At 40.2% G+C, this 18,069-nt stretch overlaps 1 protein-coding gene across 9 annotated transcripts in view; it reads right to left on the minus strand.

The window, feature by feature from the left end:
* Gbf1 (golgi brefeldin A resistant guanine nucleotide exchange factor 1) overlaps positions 1 to 18,069 on the minus strand; it is a 123,926-nt gene that overhangs the window by 104,016 nt on the left and 1,841 nt on the right. For all 9 annotated transcript variants that reach the window (XM_048338379.1, XM_048338377.1, XM_048338378.1 and 6 more), the window contains exons 2-3: positions 3,356 to 3,461; positions 1,154 to 1,220 (exon numbers count right to left, since the gene is read on the minus strand). In XM_048338379.1, the coding sequence (XP_048194336.1) occupies positions 1,154 to 1,220; positions 3,356 to 3,451 (163 nt within the window). In that variant the 5' untranslated portion in view covers positions 3,452 to 3,461. The remainder of the gene's footprint in view (positions 1 to 1,153; positions 1,221 to 3,355; positions 3,462 to 18,069) is intronic.

The following is an 18,069-nucleotide window of genomic DNA, read 5'->3' on the forward strand; positions in this document are numbered from 1 at the left end:
AACTGGAAATGTTGCTGTGGCTCAAACAGGCAAAGTGGTAGCATTGAGTAAAAGCAGCTCAGGGACAGTGCCCAGGCCCTGAGTTCAAGCCCCTAGGACAGGCAACAAAAAATGGGGGTGGGGGGTTCAATATCTGCAATATTTCTCTTTACAAAACAAGGTTGTCTAAAAGTTCAAGGGAGGGGCTGGGGATATGGCCTAGTGGCAAGAGCGCTTGCCTCGTATACTTGAAGCCCTGGGTTCGATTCCCCAGCACCACATATACAGAAAATGGCCAGAAGTGACTCTGTGACTCAAGTGGCAGAGTGCTAGCCTTGAGCAAAAAGAAGCCAGGGACAGTGCTCAGGCCCTGAGTTCACGGCCTAGGACTGGCAAAAAAAAAAAAAAAAAAAAAAAAGTTCAAGGGATTAATAATGAATGTAAAAGAGGTATTGAAAACATACTATATAAGGATATTATGATTAGAAATAAAGATTCTGGGAACATAGGAAGACAAAGATCATTAAGAATGAAAGCAATACAATAAACTAGATACTAAAAAATTTATATCTATGGGCCAAACATGGCTTACAAACTTTTTTTTTAAAGAAAACATATTGTCATTCATGTATATATTACTCATAGCTAGTTCTGATGTACAAATACAGAGTTGAGTAATATATATATATAAACATATATATGATCAATATTTACTATATGGTCCTTTATGTAAAGCTTGTCTATTGCTGTAATAAATCAATTACATATTCTTTTTTCTTTTTCTTTTGGCCAGGCCTAGGGCTTGAATTCAGGGTCTGGGCACTGTCCCTGAGCTTTTGCTCAAGGCTAGCACTACCACTTGAGCCACAGCACCACTTCTGGCTTTTTCTGTTTATGTGGTACTGAAGAATCAAACTCAGGGCTTCATACATGGTAGGCAAGCACTCTACCACTAAGCCACATTCTCAGCCCAATTACATATTCTTTTTTAAATTTTTTCATTAAATTTAATTTTATTGTCAAGGTGATGTACAGTTACACAATAAGGTTGTGAGTACATTTCTTGTCATACTTGTTACACCCTCCCTCATTTTTCTCTCACCTTCCCTCCCTCCCAATCCCAATTACATATTCTTATGAAAATTAGTAACCTAACCTACATGTGGAGACTTACCTGTTATACTGTTTAAAACATCCTTTAGATGACTGAAACTATGCAGCAGAGGATCCCGCTCTTCATCCTATGAAATACACAGGTTAAAAAAAAAAGTGTTATTGAGCCAAAAGACACAAAAGAAAATATAAATCAAGGGTTCTAAAGGATTTTTTTTCTCTGAATCAATCCAGAAAATCCAGTAAGTTCTCTTTTTCTTTTCTTTCCTTTTTTTTTTTTGTCAGTCATGGGGCTTGAACTCTGGGCTTGGGTGCTGCCCCTGAGCTCTTTAGCTCAAGGCTAGAGCTTACCACTTGAGCCATAGCTCCACTTCTGGCTTTTTTTGTAGTTTAGTGGAGATTGGAATCTCAAGGAGTTTCCTGCCTAGGCTGGCTTTGAACTGTGATCCTTAGATCTCAGCCTCCTAAGTAGCTAGGATTACAGGCATGAGTCACTGGCCCTGGCTCCAGTAAGTTTTCTTATGAGCAAAAGAAATTTAGAAGCCAGTGGTGCCATGGGCAAAAAAGCTAAGTAACAACACCCAGGCCCTGAGTTCAATGCCTACAACCAACAGAAAAAAAAAAAAAAAAAGGAAAAAGAAATTAGCCATGGTTTCTAATTTTCTGTTTATTAATCTCTTTGAGCTTGTCCACATAAGTGAATCCCTTCATGCTAATCTACATCATTCATTACCAACCATTCATACCACCATATCGCCAGGTCCCATACACCATCTTGCCAGATCTTTTATATCTGTATTATTCTATTTCCTCTCCTTCATACTCATTATGTGATTATATTCATATTCATGTGATCATATCATATGTGATATTCACTTCAAAGACATTCTTGATTCTATTCTCACTTCCAAACCAATCCTTTTGTTTTTTGCCAGTCCTGGGACTTGAACTCAAGGCCTGATCACTGTCAGTGGCTTCTTTTTGCTCAAGGCTAGCGCTCTACCAGTTGAGCCACAGTACCACTTCCAGCTTTTTCTGTATATGTGGTGCTGAGGAATCGAACCCAGGGCTTCATGCATGCTAAGCAAGCACTCTACCGCTAAGCCACATTCCCAGCCCCCCAATCCATTTTTATAAACAAAACTACAAACACATTTACCAATAGGTTTCCATACACTAAGTCAAAATGTTCTACATAAATATGGCAAAAATTGTTGTCAAGAACTAGTAAGGAAGGTGATATCTGAGGACTGCAGTTACAAACCCGTCTGAGCAGACAAATCCAAGAAACTGTTATCTACAATTAACCAGCAAAAAGCCAGAACCAGAAGCAAAGCCCAAGGGGTAGAGTGACAGCCATAACAAAAAAGCCATGAGAAGCCATGCACCAGTAGCTCACACCTGTAATCCTAGCTATTCAGGAGGCTGAGATCTAAGGATCCTAGATAGAAGCCAACCAGGGCAGCAAAGTCGATGAGACTCTTATCTCCAATTACCACAGAAAACAGGAAGTAAGCTGTGGCTCAAAGTGGTAGAGCCCTCTCCTTGAGCAAAAGAGCACGAGGATAGTACCCAGGCCCAGAGTTCAAGCCCCACAACCAACAACAAAGAAAAGGCCATGAGAGCATAGACCTTGACTTCAAATTCTGAACCTGCACACAAACAAAATACCCTTGTATATACACGAACAACAAAAAAAGACAACTTAATAACCAGTAAGCATCTTCATCTGTTTGGCAAAATATGGCCTGCTTTATATGTGGAAGTTTGCTGAGCATTCTATAACAAGCATCATCACAAATGTCAATAAGTCAAATATTTAAATAAATTTAATAGCTGATTGTAGCATGAAGGACTTAGAAAATAAGGAATCTGACATTGTAGACATATTAAAGGTATCCCAAATATATATAGTTTGTCTGTTGCTTCAATAAACCCAATACATATTCTTTTTTGTTGTTGTTGGTCAGTTGTGGGGCTTAACTCGGGGCCTGGGCACTGTCCCTGAGCTTATTTTTGTTTGTTTTTGTTGTTTGGGTAGAAAAAAGCCAGTTGGGTAGAAAAGTCCATGAGACCCTTAATTTTCAGCAAAAAGCTGAAAGTGAACATGTGGCTCAAGTGGTAGACAGTTAGACTAGAGCAAAATAGCCAAGGAGGAGTATGAAGTCCTGAATTCAAGCTCCAATACCAGCACACAGGCACATCACACAAAAATCCCTTACAACAACTCAGTAACCAGGGTATCTGCATATTACCCACTTACCACTGGTATATGGGTACTCCATCGAGCATTTCGTTTGATAGCTCCAACCACAATGTTAATCTCCCCTTGAATGATATAAATATTTTTATCCACCATCCTGGCAAACCTATCAAGAGAGTTAAGAGAAAAGGCTGGTTAATATTGTATTATCCAGAGGATACACATGTTTAATCTAAATAAAGTTACAAACATGACTTAACTTTTCAGAGCCCAGATTTTCCATCGGTAATACTGAGACAGATGAGTGCATCTTACGTTACGAATTCAACTACCTGGCTTTCCTCAAAGTCTCTGGAACAGCAGAGTACTTTAAGATGCAACTTAAAAATCATTAGTGCCCTGGAAATATGGCCTAATTGCAGGGTGCTTACCTCATATACATGAAACCCTGGGTTCAATTCCACAGCACCACATATATAGAAAAAGCCAGAAGTGGCGCTGTGGCTCAAGTGGTAGAGTGCTAGCCTTGAGCAAAAGGAAGCCAGGGACAGTGCTCAAACCTTGAGGTCAAGCCCCAGGACAGGGGAAAAAAAATCATCAGTGCAAGCTGGCGCCAGTGGCTAACACCCATAATCCTAGCTACTCAGGAGGTTGACATCTGAGGATAATGGTTCAAAGCCAACAGGGGCAGGAAAGTCCATAAGACTCTTATCTCCAATTAACCACCAGAAAGCCAGAAGTGGTGCAGTGACTCAAAGTGGTAGAGTGCTGCCTTCAGCTGAAGATGAAGTGAAGCTCAGGGACAGCGTCCAGGCCCAGAGTTCAAGCCCCATGACTGACCAAATCAAAAAACAAAAACTCATCAGTACAGGGCTGGGGATTTGCCTAGCATCTACGAGGTCCTGGGTTCAGTTCTTCAGTACCACATAAATAGAAGCTGGAAGTAGCACTATGGCTCAAGGGACAGTACCTAGATCCTTAGTTCAAGCCCCAGGACTGGCAAAAAAAAAAAATCATCAATGCAGAAATTTTCAAAACTCTTTTTTTCCCCTGCTCTACCACATGAGCCAGAGTGCCACTTCTGGCTCTATTTATATGGTACTAAGGAATCGAACCCAGACAAGCACTCTACTACCACCAAGCCACATTCCCAGCCAAATTTCCAAACTCTTGAACAAGCACATTAGATGCTTCAAAGTCAATTAGATCCTATGATGACTTTAAGTATACAACTATACTGTAATTTGAATATGAAATGATCCCCATAGCCTCACATATTAGAGACTTGGTTATCAGTTTGGGGAAGAGATTGAATCCTCATGTCTCTGATCTAATCAATCCTTTCATGAATTCATAACGTAATGACATTATTGAGAAGTGGTGAAAAGTCGGAGGCAAGGCCTAGTGGAGGAAGTTGATACCTGGGGATGTATCCAAAGAGGCTATATCTTGCCTGCATCCTTCTTGTACTCCCTCACTCCACTTCCTATCTTCCATGAGATGAGTAGCCTCGGCCACACGCTCCCACTACCCTCAAGTTCTACCTCACTATGGACTCTGAATCAACAGAACGAAAGTTTGAAACCACTTGAGTTTGTAAGTTAAAAATATCTCGTCACTTTATTACGGAAGAGGATCCGAATAACAGCAGACCTCTCCACACAAACCTACCACACGTGAAGAGACCGGAAGAACACCATCCAGGTCCTACAAGCCAACAATTGCCAACCTAAAATAAAATATCCAGCAAAGCTGGAGTTCATATTCGAGGGCAAAACCAGATCTTTCCATAGCAAAGAGGATCTACAGGAGTATGTGAATAAAAAACCAGCCCTACAGTGAACTCCCACCCAACAGAAACCGTACAGGACACACAGACAGAAACAGAAAGAAACCACAACAGCCAGAGCCCAACAGAAAGAGCAGCTCACTAAAGACAAGAAATAAAAAAGAGGAAAAACAGCCCAACAAGAAAATGGAAGGAGAAAAAACACTGTTATCCTTGATCTCTTTGAATATAAATGGTATAAACTCTCCGATAAAGAAGAGCAGACTGGCAGAATGGATCCGCAAACAAAAAGTTGCCATCTGTTGTCTACAAGAGAGCCATCTTACAGCAAGGGATAAAAACAGGCTCAGAATGAAAGGATGGAGCAAGATCTTCCAAGCAAATGCACCTACCAAAACGGCAGGTATAGCCATCCTGATCTCAGACAAGCTGGACTTCTCATTAAAATCAACTCAAAAAGACAAAGAAGGTCACTACATTTTAACACAAGGAAAAATCCAGAATCAAGACATCACGGTGATAAATGTATACTCACCGAACAAAAGAGGCCCTACATATGTCAAGCAAATTCTCACAGAACTACAGGACAAGATAGACGCAAACACAATCATAGTGGGAGACTTTAATACCCCACTCTCTCAAAGAGACAGATCCAACACCCAGAGGATCAGCAAGGGAGCTGAGGACCTAAGTAACACCATATCCCAAATGGATCTGACAGACCTATACAGAATCTTCCACCCTACAGAGACCCAATACACCTTCTTCTCAGCAGCCCATAGATCATACTCCAAAATAGACCATGTCATAGCCCACACAAAGAACCTCAGCAAATACAAAAGTATTGATGTCATCCAATGTATTATATCTGATCACAGTGGATTAAAGGTAACCTCAATAACAATGGTTACCACAGAGGCTATACACATTCTTGGAGGCTAAACCCCACACTGTTATCCAACACGTGGGCCACAGACCAAATTAAAGATGAAATTAACAAATTCGTAAGCCACAATGACAATGAAAATACATCACAAAGAAACCTATGGGACACAGCTAAGGCAGTACTGAGGGGCAAGATCATTGCCCTCAGCACTCACATTAAAAATGGAAACAGAGCAGGTGAATAACCTCACGATGAAACTAAAACAACGGGAGAAACAAGAAATGACCGAACCTAAATCGACTAGGAGGAGAGAGATCACAAAGATTAAAGAAGAGATAAATCTGATTGAAAATAGAAAGACCATTCAACAAATAAATAAGACTAAAAGCTGGTTCTTTGAGAAAATAAATAAAATTGACAGACCCCTCGCGGGACTTACAAAAAAATGAAGAGAAGAGACTCATATACGTAAAATCAGGGACTCCATCGGAAAAATTACAAGTACACATGATATTCAAACAATCATAAGGAACTATTTCCAGAACCTCTACTCAGTAAAAAACAATAATTTTACAGAAATGGATCAATTCTTAGAGAAGTATAAACTGCCCAAACTGAATGAAGAAGAAATAAATCAACTAAATAAACAGGGGATAATCAAGAACCTCCCAACAAAGAAAAGCCCAGGCCCAGATGGATTCACCAACGAATTCTATAAATCCTTTAGTGAAGAGCTAATATCAGTACTCCTCAAACTCTTCCGTGAAATAGAAACAGAGGGAGAAATCCCAAACTCATTCTATGAAGCTAATATCATACTAGTTCCCAAACCAGGCAAAGACCCAACAAAAATAGAGAACTACAGACCAATATCACTAATGAACACAGACACAAAGCTCCTCAATAAAATATTAGCTAACAGGATCCAGAAACTGATCAAGAAAATTATACATCAGGACCAAGTAGGCTTCATCCCACAGTCACAAGGATGGTTCAACATCCGTAAATCAATCAATGTAATTCACCACATAAACAGAACTAAAATCAAGAATCACATTGTTATCTCAGTCGATGCCCCAAAAACTTTTGACAAAATACAACATCCATACTCATTAAAAGCTCTGGAGAGAACAGGAATAGATGGAACATTCCTCAAAACAATAAAAGCCATATACAACAGACCAACTGCTAACATCATATTAAATGGAGAGAAACTAAAATCATTCCTCCTAAACTCAGGAACAAGACAAGGATGCCCACTCTCCCCACTTCTTTTCAACATAGTGCTGGAATCCCTAGCCATAGCAATAAGGCAAGAGGAGGACATCAAAGGGATCCACAACGGCAAGGAAGAAATCAAGTTATCCCTATTCGCAGACGACATGATCTTATATCTGATGGACCCAAAAAACTCAGTCCCCAAACTCCTACACCTAATAAACCAATTTGGCAAAGTAGCAGGATACAAAATCAATCCACAAAAGTCAGCAGGTTTTCTGTACACCAGCAATATACAAACAGAAAAGGAAATTATGGAAACAATTCCATTTACAGTAGCCAAAAAAATAAATAAATAAAGTACTCAGGGATACCTAACCAAGGACGTGATAGACCTATTTAATGAGAACTATAAAAATCTAATAAGGGAAATCAAAGAAGACACAAGAAGATGGAAAGACCTCCCATGCTCATGGGTAGGCAGAATCAATATAGTGAAAATGGCCATATTGCCCAAATTGTTATACAAATTCAATGCAATCCCTATCAAAATCCTAGTCACATTCTTCACTGAAATAGAGAAAGCAATCCATAAATTCATATGGAACAGCAAAAGACCTAGAATAGCCAAAGCAATTCTAGGCAAAAAAAGCAGTGCAGGAGGTATCACAATACCAGACTTCAAGCTCTACCATAGAGCCATCATAACAAAAACAGCCTGGTATTGGTATAAAAACAGACCGGAAGACCAATGGATTAGAATTGAAGACCCAGAAATAAAACCGCACTCTTACAGTCAGCTGATACTCGACAAAGGAGCTAAAGACATACAATGGAATAAACATAGCCTCTTCAACTATTGGTGCTGGGAAAACTGGGCTGCCATATGCATAAAATTCAAAGTAGACCCAAGCCTATCACCATGCACTAAGATCAACTCAAAATGGATCAAGGACCTCAATATCAGACCTGAATCCTTGAAACTACTAAAGGACAGAGTAGGAAAGACGCTAGGAAGGAACATCCTGAATATAGTCCCAGGGGCACAACAAATAGGGGAGAGACTCGACAAATGGGACTACTACAAATTAAAAAGTTTCTGCACAGCTAAGGACATAGCCACCAAAATAGAAAGACAGACAACCATATGGGAAAGGATCTTTACCAGCACAGCAACACACAAAGGCCTAATATCTGTCATCTACAGAGAACTCAAAAAACTAAGCCCCTCCATGCCCAGTAAACCAATTAGGAAATGGGCAAAGGAGCTAAAGAGAGACTTCACAAGAGGAGAAATAAAAATGGCAAAGAAACATATGAGGAAATGTTCAACATCCCTGGTAGTAAAGGAAATGCAAATAAAAACAACCCTGAGATACCACCTCACTCGTTAGAATGGCCTATACTCTGAACTCAGGAAACAACAAATGATGGAGGGGGTGCAGGGAAAGAGGAACCCTTCCCCATTGTTGGTGGGAGTGCAAATTAGTACAACCACTTTGGAGAACAGTATGGAGGTTTCTCAAAAAGCTCAATATAGACCTACCCTATGACCCAGCCATTCCACTTCTAGGCATCTATCCTGAACAGCAGGTCCCAAGATATCAAAAAGACATTTGCAGGGCTGGGGATATAGCCTAGTGGCAAGAGTGCCTGCCTCGGATACACGAGGCCCTAGGTTCGATTCCCCAGCACCACATATACAGAAAACGGCCAGAAGCGGCGCTGTGGCTCAAGTGGCAGAGTGCTAGCCTTGAGCGGGAAGAAGCCAGGGACAGTGCTCAGGCCCTGAGTCCAAAGCCCAGGACTGGCCAAAAAAAAAAAAAAGACATTTGCACTTCCATGTTTATTGCTTCACAATTCACAATAGCCAAAATATGGAAACAACCCAGAAGCCCCTCCACAGATGAATGGATCCAAAAAATATGGTACCTATACACAATGGAATACTACATAGTGATTAGGAATGGTGAAATATGGGTATTCGCAGGGAAATGGTCAGAATTTGAACAAATAATGTTGAGCGAGACAAGCCTAGAACACAGAAAACAAAGGGGCATGATCTCCTTCATATATGACTGTTAACGTGGGGGGGGGGGGGGGGAGACAGTAGAGACCAGGTCTGTGAAACCAAAAACCTCTTGTCAAATGGTATTTCCCACAGGTTTGGGTCAGCGACCCTACATTATGTAACTAAAACCAAACAACTACTCAACATATAAAGGTCAAAAATTGACCTCTCAGTGGATCACAACAGCTCAAAAGCTATGTATGTACATTCATATAAGACTACTGTCGACATACTGTCTATTGTAGACATTACATTTAAAGCTTTAGGCGAATTTTCTTTGGCGTAGGCCACGTGGCTACTGTATATGTTCTTGGTACATTGTGTACTGTATATATGTCTACCTGACCTAGGGAAGGGAAAGAAAAACACGGTGTAAGATAACACAAGAAATGTACATACTGCCCTACTATGTAACTGTACCTCTTCTGCACAACACCTTGTCAAAAAAATTTTTGTTTAATAAATAAATAAATTTTTAAAAAAATATCTCTTGTCTCTTTAAGTTGTTCTGTCAGGTATTTTGTCCCAGCAATGTAAAAGTAACTAGTAGAGTTTTATCTGTGGTGCTAGTTTGTTAAAAATCAGTATCTCAAAGCTTTTCTTTTTAATCTACTGAATCAAATTTTTTTTTTTTTTTTTTGGCCAGTCCTGGGCCTTGGACTCAGGGCCTGAGCACTGTCCCTGGCTTCTTCCCGCTCAAGGCTAGCACTCTGCCACTTGAGCCACAGCGCCGCTTCTGGCCGTTTTCTGTATATGTGGTGCTGGGGAATCGAACCTAGGGCCTCATGTATCCGAGGCAGGCACTCTTGCCACTAGGCTATATCCCCAGCCCACTACTGAATCAAATTTAAAAAAAAAAAAAGAAAAGGTTCAGGCTGGGAATGTGGCTTAGTGGTAGAGTGCTTGCCTAGCATGCTTGAAGCCCTGGGTCCAATTCCTCAGTATCACATAAACAGAAAAAAAAAAAAAAAAAAACAGAGGTTGTGCTGCTGTTCAAGTGATAGAATGCTAGCCTTGAGCAAAAGCAGCTCAGGGACAGTGCCTAGGCCCAGAGTTCAAGCCCTACGACTAGCAAAAAAAAAGATTCAGCCAGGCGCTGGGTGGTTCACACATGTAATCATAGTTACTTAGGAGACTCAGATCTGAGGATCCTGGTTCAAAGCCAGCCTGGGCTGGAAAGTCTATGAGACTCTTATCTCCAATTAATCATCAGAAAATCAGAAATGGAGCTGTGGCTTAAAGTGGCAGACTGCTAGCCTTGAGCGAAAAAGCTCAGGGACAGTAGACAGTACCCAGGCCCGAAGTTCAAGCCACATGACCAACAAAAAAGAAAAAAAAGAAAAAAAGAATGATCGTTATTAAGAAAAAAAAGCCCTCTAGGTAAGTACAGTCACTCAACATACATACTTGAAAATTAAACTAGGAAACCTTCAAAGGTAAGTTGGGATGGGATAGATTGCAAGCAGCAGGATGATGGGTGAGGGTGATGAAGGGGTGACAGTGACCAAGAGGCATTATAGACATAAGTGGACATGCTAACTGAAATCTCTTTGACAACTATTTAAAGATAATAATTGTTTTTTGGTTTTTTTTGGCCAGTCCTGGGGCTTGGACTCAGGGCCTGAGCACTGTCCCTGGCTTCTTCTTGCTCAAGGCTAGCACTCCGCCACCTGAATCACAGCGCCACTTCTGGCCATTTTCTGTATATGTGGTGCTGGGGAATCGAACCCAGGGCCTCATGTATATGAGGCAGGCACTCTTGCCACTAGGCCATATCCCCAGCCCCCAATAATTGTTTTAATAAAAAGGAAGAGAGAAGAAGGAAAAGAGGCCACTTGGGAAAGAATGATAGTACATGTTTTTAATCCTAGCTACTTGGGAGACAGAGGCAGGAAGATCTCCAGTTGGAGGCCCTCAAGTTAACAGTACAGCCCAGGCAAAGTTCTCTACCTCAAAAACAAAATAAAGCTGGGTGCCAGTGTCTCATGCCTGTAATCCTAGCTACACGGGAGGCTGAGATCTAAGGACTGCAGCTTGAAGCCAGCCTGGGAAGGCAAATTCATGAGATGCTTATCTCCAATTAACTACAAAAAAGCCAGAAGTGGAGATGTGGCTGAAGTGGTAGAGTGACAGCCTTGAACAAAAAGTCAAGCAAAAGCTCAAGGCCCTGAGTTCAAGCCCCAGTACTAGCACAAAAATACATACATACATACATACATACCAAAAAAAAGAGAGTTTTAAATTCCTACTTCCTACATGGGGAGCAGGAAATGTTTCTTTCTCTCTACTTTAACCTTGCTCTTGAGCCACCAAGCTGGAGCTTACTGTTTTCCTTAACAGTATACTCTCTTCCAACTGAAAATAAGAGCTCAACTAATAGAATACTTACCTAGAAGGCACAAGGCTCTAGGCTCAATCCCTAGAACCACAATAAAAAAAAGGAACAGCTTTGGTTCAAACATCACAATTACAATGTCAACTTAAAGACTATATCTACTCTACCAAGTCAGCTCTAGAAACTTAGAAACTTAGACAGTGACAATAATATGACCTTTGGAAAGTACTAAAACTTCATGTTTGCTTACTTACGGCAGGAAATCTCTAATAAAAAGCTGAGCTCTGGACTCACAACTGAAATCTTACCTGCTCAAAAGGCTGGGATTGGGATTGATAAAATCAAACTTTAAGGCCAACCGAGGAAAGAAGTTTCTAAGACCTTCTTGTCAACACAAGAAATATAAATAGGAGGATCGCAGTCCAGGCTAGCCTTGGTAGAAAGTGAGACTATGTCACAAATAAGCAAAAAGGGCTGGTGGCATGGCTTAAGCAGTAGTATGAGGTTCAAATCTCAGTACCATTAAAAGAAATAAAGATATAATATACTCAGTGTCCCTTACTGTTAAAATATTGGGAGAGGGGCCTAGAAGATAACACTATAAAAGATAAAAATACTTAATTTATCTTTTTAAAAAACTAAGGAAATAATGCCTAGGCGCAACAAAACAAGTAAAAAAAAGTACAAACAATGAACTAATATATAATAGGATTAACTTTGTTTATAATCAGGAAAACTAAAAAATAAGATTATAATGAGTTATTATTTTAGACCCCTCAAATAACACAAAAATAATAAACCTTGGGGGAGGGAGGGAAAGTGAAAGACTAAGATGAGACTGACAGGAAAATCTGACAATATTAAGAGATGGTAAAAATGTAGACCAAGTGGTTAAAGGGTATCTAAATTGAAACAACCAGTTTGGATAACAATTTGGCATTATCTTATAAAGTTACGGTACTTCATATCCTATTTCTTTTATAGAAGTAGATCTCAGAGAAACAAAATATTCTAGCAGAGTAGAAGGAAAGAGGATTAGTCCAACAGTGCATACATTTATTGCAGCCTCAGTTTGATTATGCTCTGCTTTGGTTTTTTGGTTTGTTCTGTCAGATCAGATGAGCTTGAAACTTCCTGTCCTAACACCTCACTTCCTAGCATCTCACTAGTACAAGTATTTACATATGTGTGATACCACAACCAGCTAAAAAATTGTGTTTTTAAGTCATGGTTTTTGCTTAATATTTAACCTCTGTTCATGCTATTTCCTTTCTGTTTTGATTGCTTTTTCCCATTCTTGTCCACCTTTCTCATTCTATCTAAAAATCAATAAAAGAGTCACAATACCACAGTAACTGTAAGAAGCTTTAGAGTCAAGATAGACCTGTGTTTTAGCTCTGTTTCTACCTTCATGACAGTAGCCAAGTTTTTCTTTGTTTTCCCTCAGTGTTGGGTAATGAACTCACAGCTTTGCACATGCTAGCTGTGTGCTCAAACATTTAGCTATACCCCTTAACCAAGTGTCTTAACCTCTTTGAGAAGTGTTTTATAGTTCATCATTGTAAAATGAGGATAACACCTCCTCATTAGTTTGTTGTGATTCCTAAAGGAGCCATGAAGCACCTAGCATGGCACCTGGGATATTAACAAAGCTTATTAAATGTTATTTTTATGATAGTATTTGCTCTTAGAAGTTTTTTTGTGTTTTTTTTTTTTCTGGTCATAGGGTTTGAACTCAGGGCCTGGACGCTGTCGCAGAGATTTTGCTCAGGCTATCATTCTACCACTTGAGCCACAACCCTACTTCTGGGATTTTTGCCAGTTAATTGGAAATAAGAGTCTCACAAGACTTTTTATGCCCAGGCTGACTTCTAACCGTGATCCTCAGATCTCAGCCTCCTAAGTAGCTAGTGAGCCACCAATGGCTAGCAATTTATAATGTTTTATTTAGTCTATCTCTAACATAAGTCTCTGAGTATCTTAGGAGATGAGAAGATGATTTGTTCATCTTTTTATACTCAATACCTGAGACGTAGTAAGAAAAATAATCAATAAATATTGAATGGACACGTGAATTAACTAACATTAAGACTAAGTAGACAATTGTTTTTGTGTGTATGTGTTTTTTTTCTGCTGGGGACACAACTAAGGTGGTAAGAAAGCTTGCCTAGAAAGTACAAGGCCCTGAGTTTCAACCCCCAGTACTGAAAAAAAAGTTTTTCTTCAAGTTGGGCTGAGAGCAACACTAGCAAGCTCAATGCCTTGAATTCAAATCTCCAGTAACACACACACACAAACACACACTTATCAAAGTAGCAAATTGATTCTCTAGAGCTGTGGATATAGCTCCATAATAGAGCACCTGGCTGGCATGCACTATGGCAAGTGCTCTACCACTTGGTTTCATGCCCCACCACCACAAGTAAGGCAGAAAAAAAACAAAAAAAAAACACCTTCATCTAACAGTTTCTCCAAAGACAAAGCCTCGGCTTTTTTGTTTGTTTTTCATAATATTTTGGTGTCTGGCACAGAGTTGTTGTGCAAACCAAGTAAAGTTTGATGAGCTTTCTGAGAGGGTATATGGTACAGGGGAGCCTAGCAACCAAGCTTCAATAGCCCTTCCAACATTTTTAATTCACTCAATTCCTTGAATAACTCAGAGATACACTAAAGATGCAAAGCTATAACATTTCCAGAGATGCCCAAAACACATCATAGTTTTGGTGGCTTGTTGTGAGTGATCAAGAATTACTGAACTAATAAATAATAAAAACTTACTATACACAAAATATTTACTCGAAGAGTAAAGAATATGAAATCAGGGAAAAAGCTAGTGTCCCAACAGGGCACAATTAGAAAATTCTTCCAAACCTGCTTATCAGATAACCAGTGAACCAAAACCCTGCCAAGTCATCTTTTCCCTCTGGAGATTCTGAAAGTATCTCTAGAACTATGTGCAAGGCAAACCACTTATATGTCCAAAGCTGTCCTTCTATCAGCTCAGGGACGAAAAATGAAACAAAGCTTCCCTCTCTCATTCATATTTCAACCACTTAGCGCACTAAGATATAAGGATACCAGTTGACAGAGTGGGATAAAGAAAAAAAAAGTCTGTGAGGCAGTGATTAAACCTCCTAAAGCCTAGCCATCTTCTCCCTCAGAGGTCATTATTTACTGAAAACTAAGAAGACTCATCATACTATGCTCACAGCCTAAGTAATAACTAGTAAATGCCTCAAAGTAAGAGGATGAGTTCCCCAACATATCAGACTCCACTATACCCTATACATTCTCACCTAACTCACTTTCCTCATTCATACTACCTGCCTGAGACTTAAGACATTTGAACTTATAACTTTTGTTTACATAATGGTATTTCCATGGTCATGGTTATTTATAGGACTGTTGCTTTTATGATCACTTCTAGTACTATTGGAATAAATTGTTAAAATTTCTATGGTCATTACAAGCACTCGTGGCTCAGCACTGGTGGCTCACACCTATCATTCTAGCTACTCAGCAGGCTGAGATTTGAGGATGATGGTTCCAAGCCAGCCCAAGCAGGAAAGTCTGAGACTTTTTTTTTTTAAATGTGTTGGTGATGGTGCTTGAAATCAAGGCTTGGGCACTGTCCTTGAGCTTTCATGCTCAAGGCTAGTGGTCTACCACTTGTGCCAGCTCCACTTCCAACTTTTGGGTCTTTAATTAGAGAAAATCATCTCAAGGGCTTTCCTGCCCAGGATGTCTTTAAACCTTGATCCTTAAATCTCAACCTCCTGAGTAGCTAGTAACAGGCATGAACCACTAGCACCTGGCTGTGAGACTTCTAATCTCTAACCACCAAAAAGACAAAAATGGAGCTGTAGCTGAAGTGGTAAAACTCTAGCCTTGAGGGAAAAAAAAAAGCTTAGGGAGGGGCTGGGAATATGGCCTAGTGGTAGAGTGCTTGCCTCGCATACATAAAGCCCTGGGTTCGATTCCCCAGTACCACATACATAGAAAAAACCAGAAGTGGTGCTGTGGTTCAAGAAGTAGAGTGGGCTAGCCTTGAGCAAAAAGAAGCCAAGGACAGTGCTCAGGCTCTGAGTTCAAGCCCCAGGACAAAAAAAAAAAAAAAAAAAAAAAAAGCTTAGGGATAGTGTTAGGCCTGGAGTTCAAACCCAAGGACAGAAGTAAGTTTGTGGCTCAAATGATAGAATGCCAGCCTTGGGCAAAAAACCTAAGGGACAATGCCTAAGTCCTGAGTTCAGACCCAGTACCAGTATAAAACAAACAAATATGGTCTTAGAAACTCCCATTGTCACTACTACAGTGTGCTCCAAATTAAACAATTGTCAAGTGTGACAGTTGCTATCTGTAATCCCAGAACCAGGTAGGATGATCAGAAGTTCAAGGTCAGCCTGGCCTACATAACAAGATCTGTCCCTAAAGAAATTAAAAAATGGCCAGGCACTGGTGGCTCGTGCCTGTAATCCTAACTACTCAGGAGGTTGAGATCTGAGGATCCCAGTTCAAATCCAGCCCAGGAAGGAAAGTCTGTGACTCATTTCCAATTAACCACTTTGGACGTGGCATTGTGGCTCAAAGGACTAGCCTTAAGCAAAAGAACTCAGGGTCAGTGTCCAGGCCCCAAGTTCAAGCCCCACGACCAACCAGGGGGAAAAAAAAACAAAAACAGAAATATAGAAAAAGAGAAACAATAAAGATGAACAGCAGCATATTACATATACATATCTTCTCCAAGCCTGAAAGTAAAAAGAATCTGTCTTCTTTAACACAGCCCTACCATGACCCCAACAGCAGAAGCTGTCTAATCAGTCACACTGATCTCAGGGATACAGTGTGATCAATCAATTAGCAACGGCATACCAAAGCTAGGATGATCTTTCCAGCAAATGTTCTATGAATAAAATGTCTCTTCAAAGGCAGAAGCTGTGTCTTCTTCCTCTCTAGTAACCCACAGTAGCCAATACAAATATTCTCTCAATAAGGTTGTTATATAAAAGTAGCAGCCATTCTGAATTCTTGAACATAGGGCAGTGAAATAGTAGTGGAACTCTGAGAACTGTGAGCTGAAACTGGGCCTGATGCCCAGCTACTAAGGAGATGCATCTCCTTAGAGGGAACCTGAGGTTCCCACTGTGCCAACAAGCATCACTGTCAAGACTGGAATGTACTGTATGCTTACAGTCATTATTAAAAAGAAGTTTAAATACAAGTCTTGAAGGAAAGACCAATTTTCTGATTCATTGGTGGATGGGAATAATTCCTGTCTAGAAAATGACCTCCCTTCCCTTCAGTGTTGGGGACCAAACCAAAGGTCTTGTACATACTGAACAAATGCTCAACTACTGGACTATACTCCTAGACCTTAAGTGATAGTTGGAATTCTTTGATGCCTTGATTGCCTATTATGCGAATATAGCAACTCAACAGGTACAGATGCAAAATCAGGCCCATCAAACCTGGATTCTGTGAGGTCTGACTATGTCATTTCATTTGCCACTTTCAGATACTTATTTTGGAAATTCTACAACTTAGGGTCTGCAAGTTAAAGTGCAAATAGTGTCTTACACTATCCCATCCCACTTATTTTAAAATCAATAAATGTAAATTATAAATACTAATATTTATTATGCATTCACAAAGGAACCCACAATTTCAAGAGAGAAAGGGAATTTGGTAGGAGAGACTGAGTTCAATCATTCTATCAGCCTTGATAATTGTTCCTTCCAACAAGAAATAATGACCCTCCTTGTAACTACCTCATCATGCAAAAGTGCAGTGTTCCTGACTGCCAGAGCCAAAACTAAGCCATAAGACATGATCACAGGCTGGGAATGTGGCTTAGTGGTAAAGTGGTTGCCTAGCATGCATGAACCCCTAGGTCCAATTCCTCAGTAGCACATATACAGAAAAAGCTGGAAGTGGTGCTGTGGCTCAAATAGAGTGCTAGCCTTGAGCAAAAGGAAGTCAGGGACAACACTCAGGCCCAGGACTGGCCAAAAAAAAAAAGACACAATCACATACTGAAACAAATTCCAAATACACATAACATTTATTTCATGTCCAATACATACTGAAAGGCATTAGGCTGATTCTACTTTTGGCTTACTACATGCTCTAGCTAGGGCACCACATCTCTAGCTAAAGTACTGCACACATATGCTACTTTTGTTTTTTTATTTCTTTGAGACACAGTCTATCCTTGAATTCAGGATTCTTCAGCCTCAGTCTTCTGAGCACTGGAGATGACAGGTTTGTAACACTATGCTGTGCTGCATATACAACTTTAAGAAGTGTGGAGCAGGGCTAGTGTCACATAATTGTAATTGAGGCACTTAAGAGGCTAAAGCAATAAAGTCTTGAGTTCAGAGTTAGCCTGGAAACTTGATGCCTATAATCTTAGCTACTCAGGAGGCTGAGATCTGACGAGCGATGTTAGAAACCAGCCCAGGCAGGACATCTGGGAGAC

The sequence above is a fragment of the Perognathus longimembris genome, chromosome 2 (genome assembly GCF_023159225.1).
Source record: "Perognathus longimembris pacificus isolate PPM17 chromosome 2, ASM2315922v1, whole genome shotgun sequence".
Taxonomy (NCBI): Eukaryota; Metazoa; Chordata; class Mammalia; order Rodentia; family Heteromyidae; genus Perognathus; species Perognathus longimembris.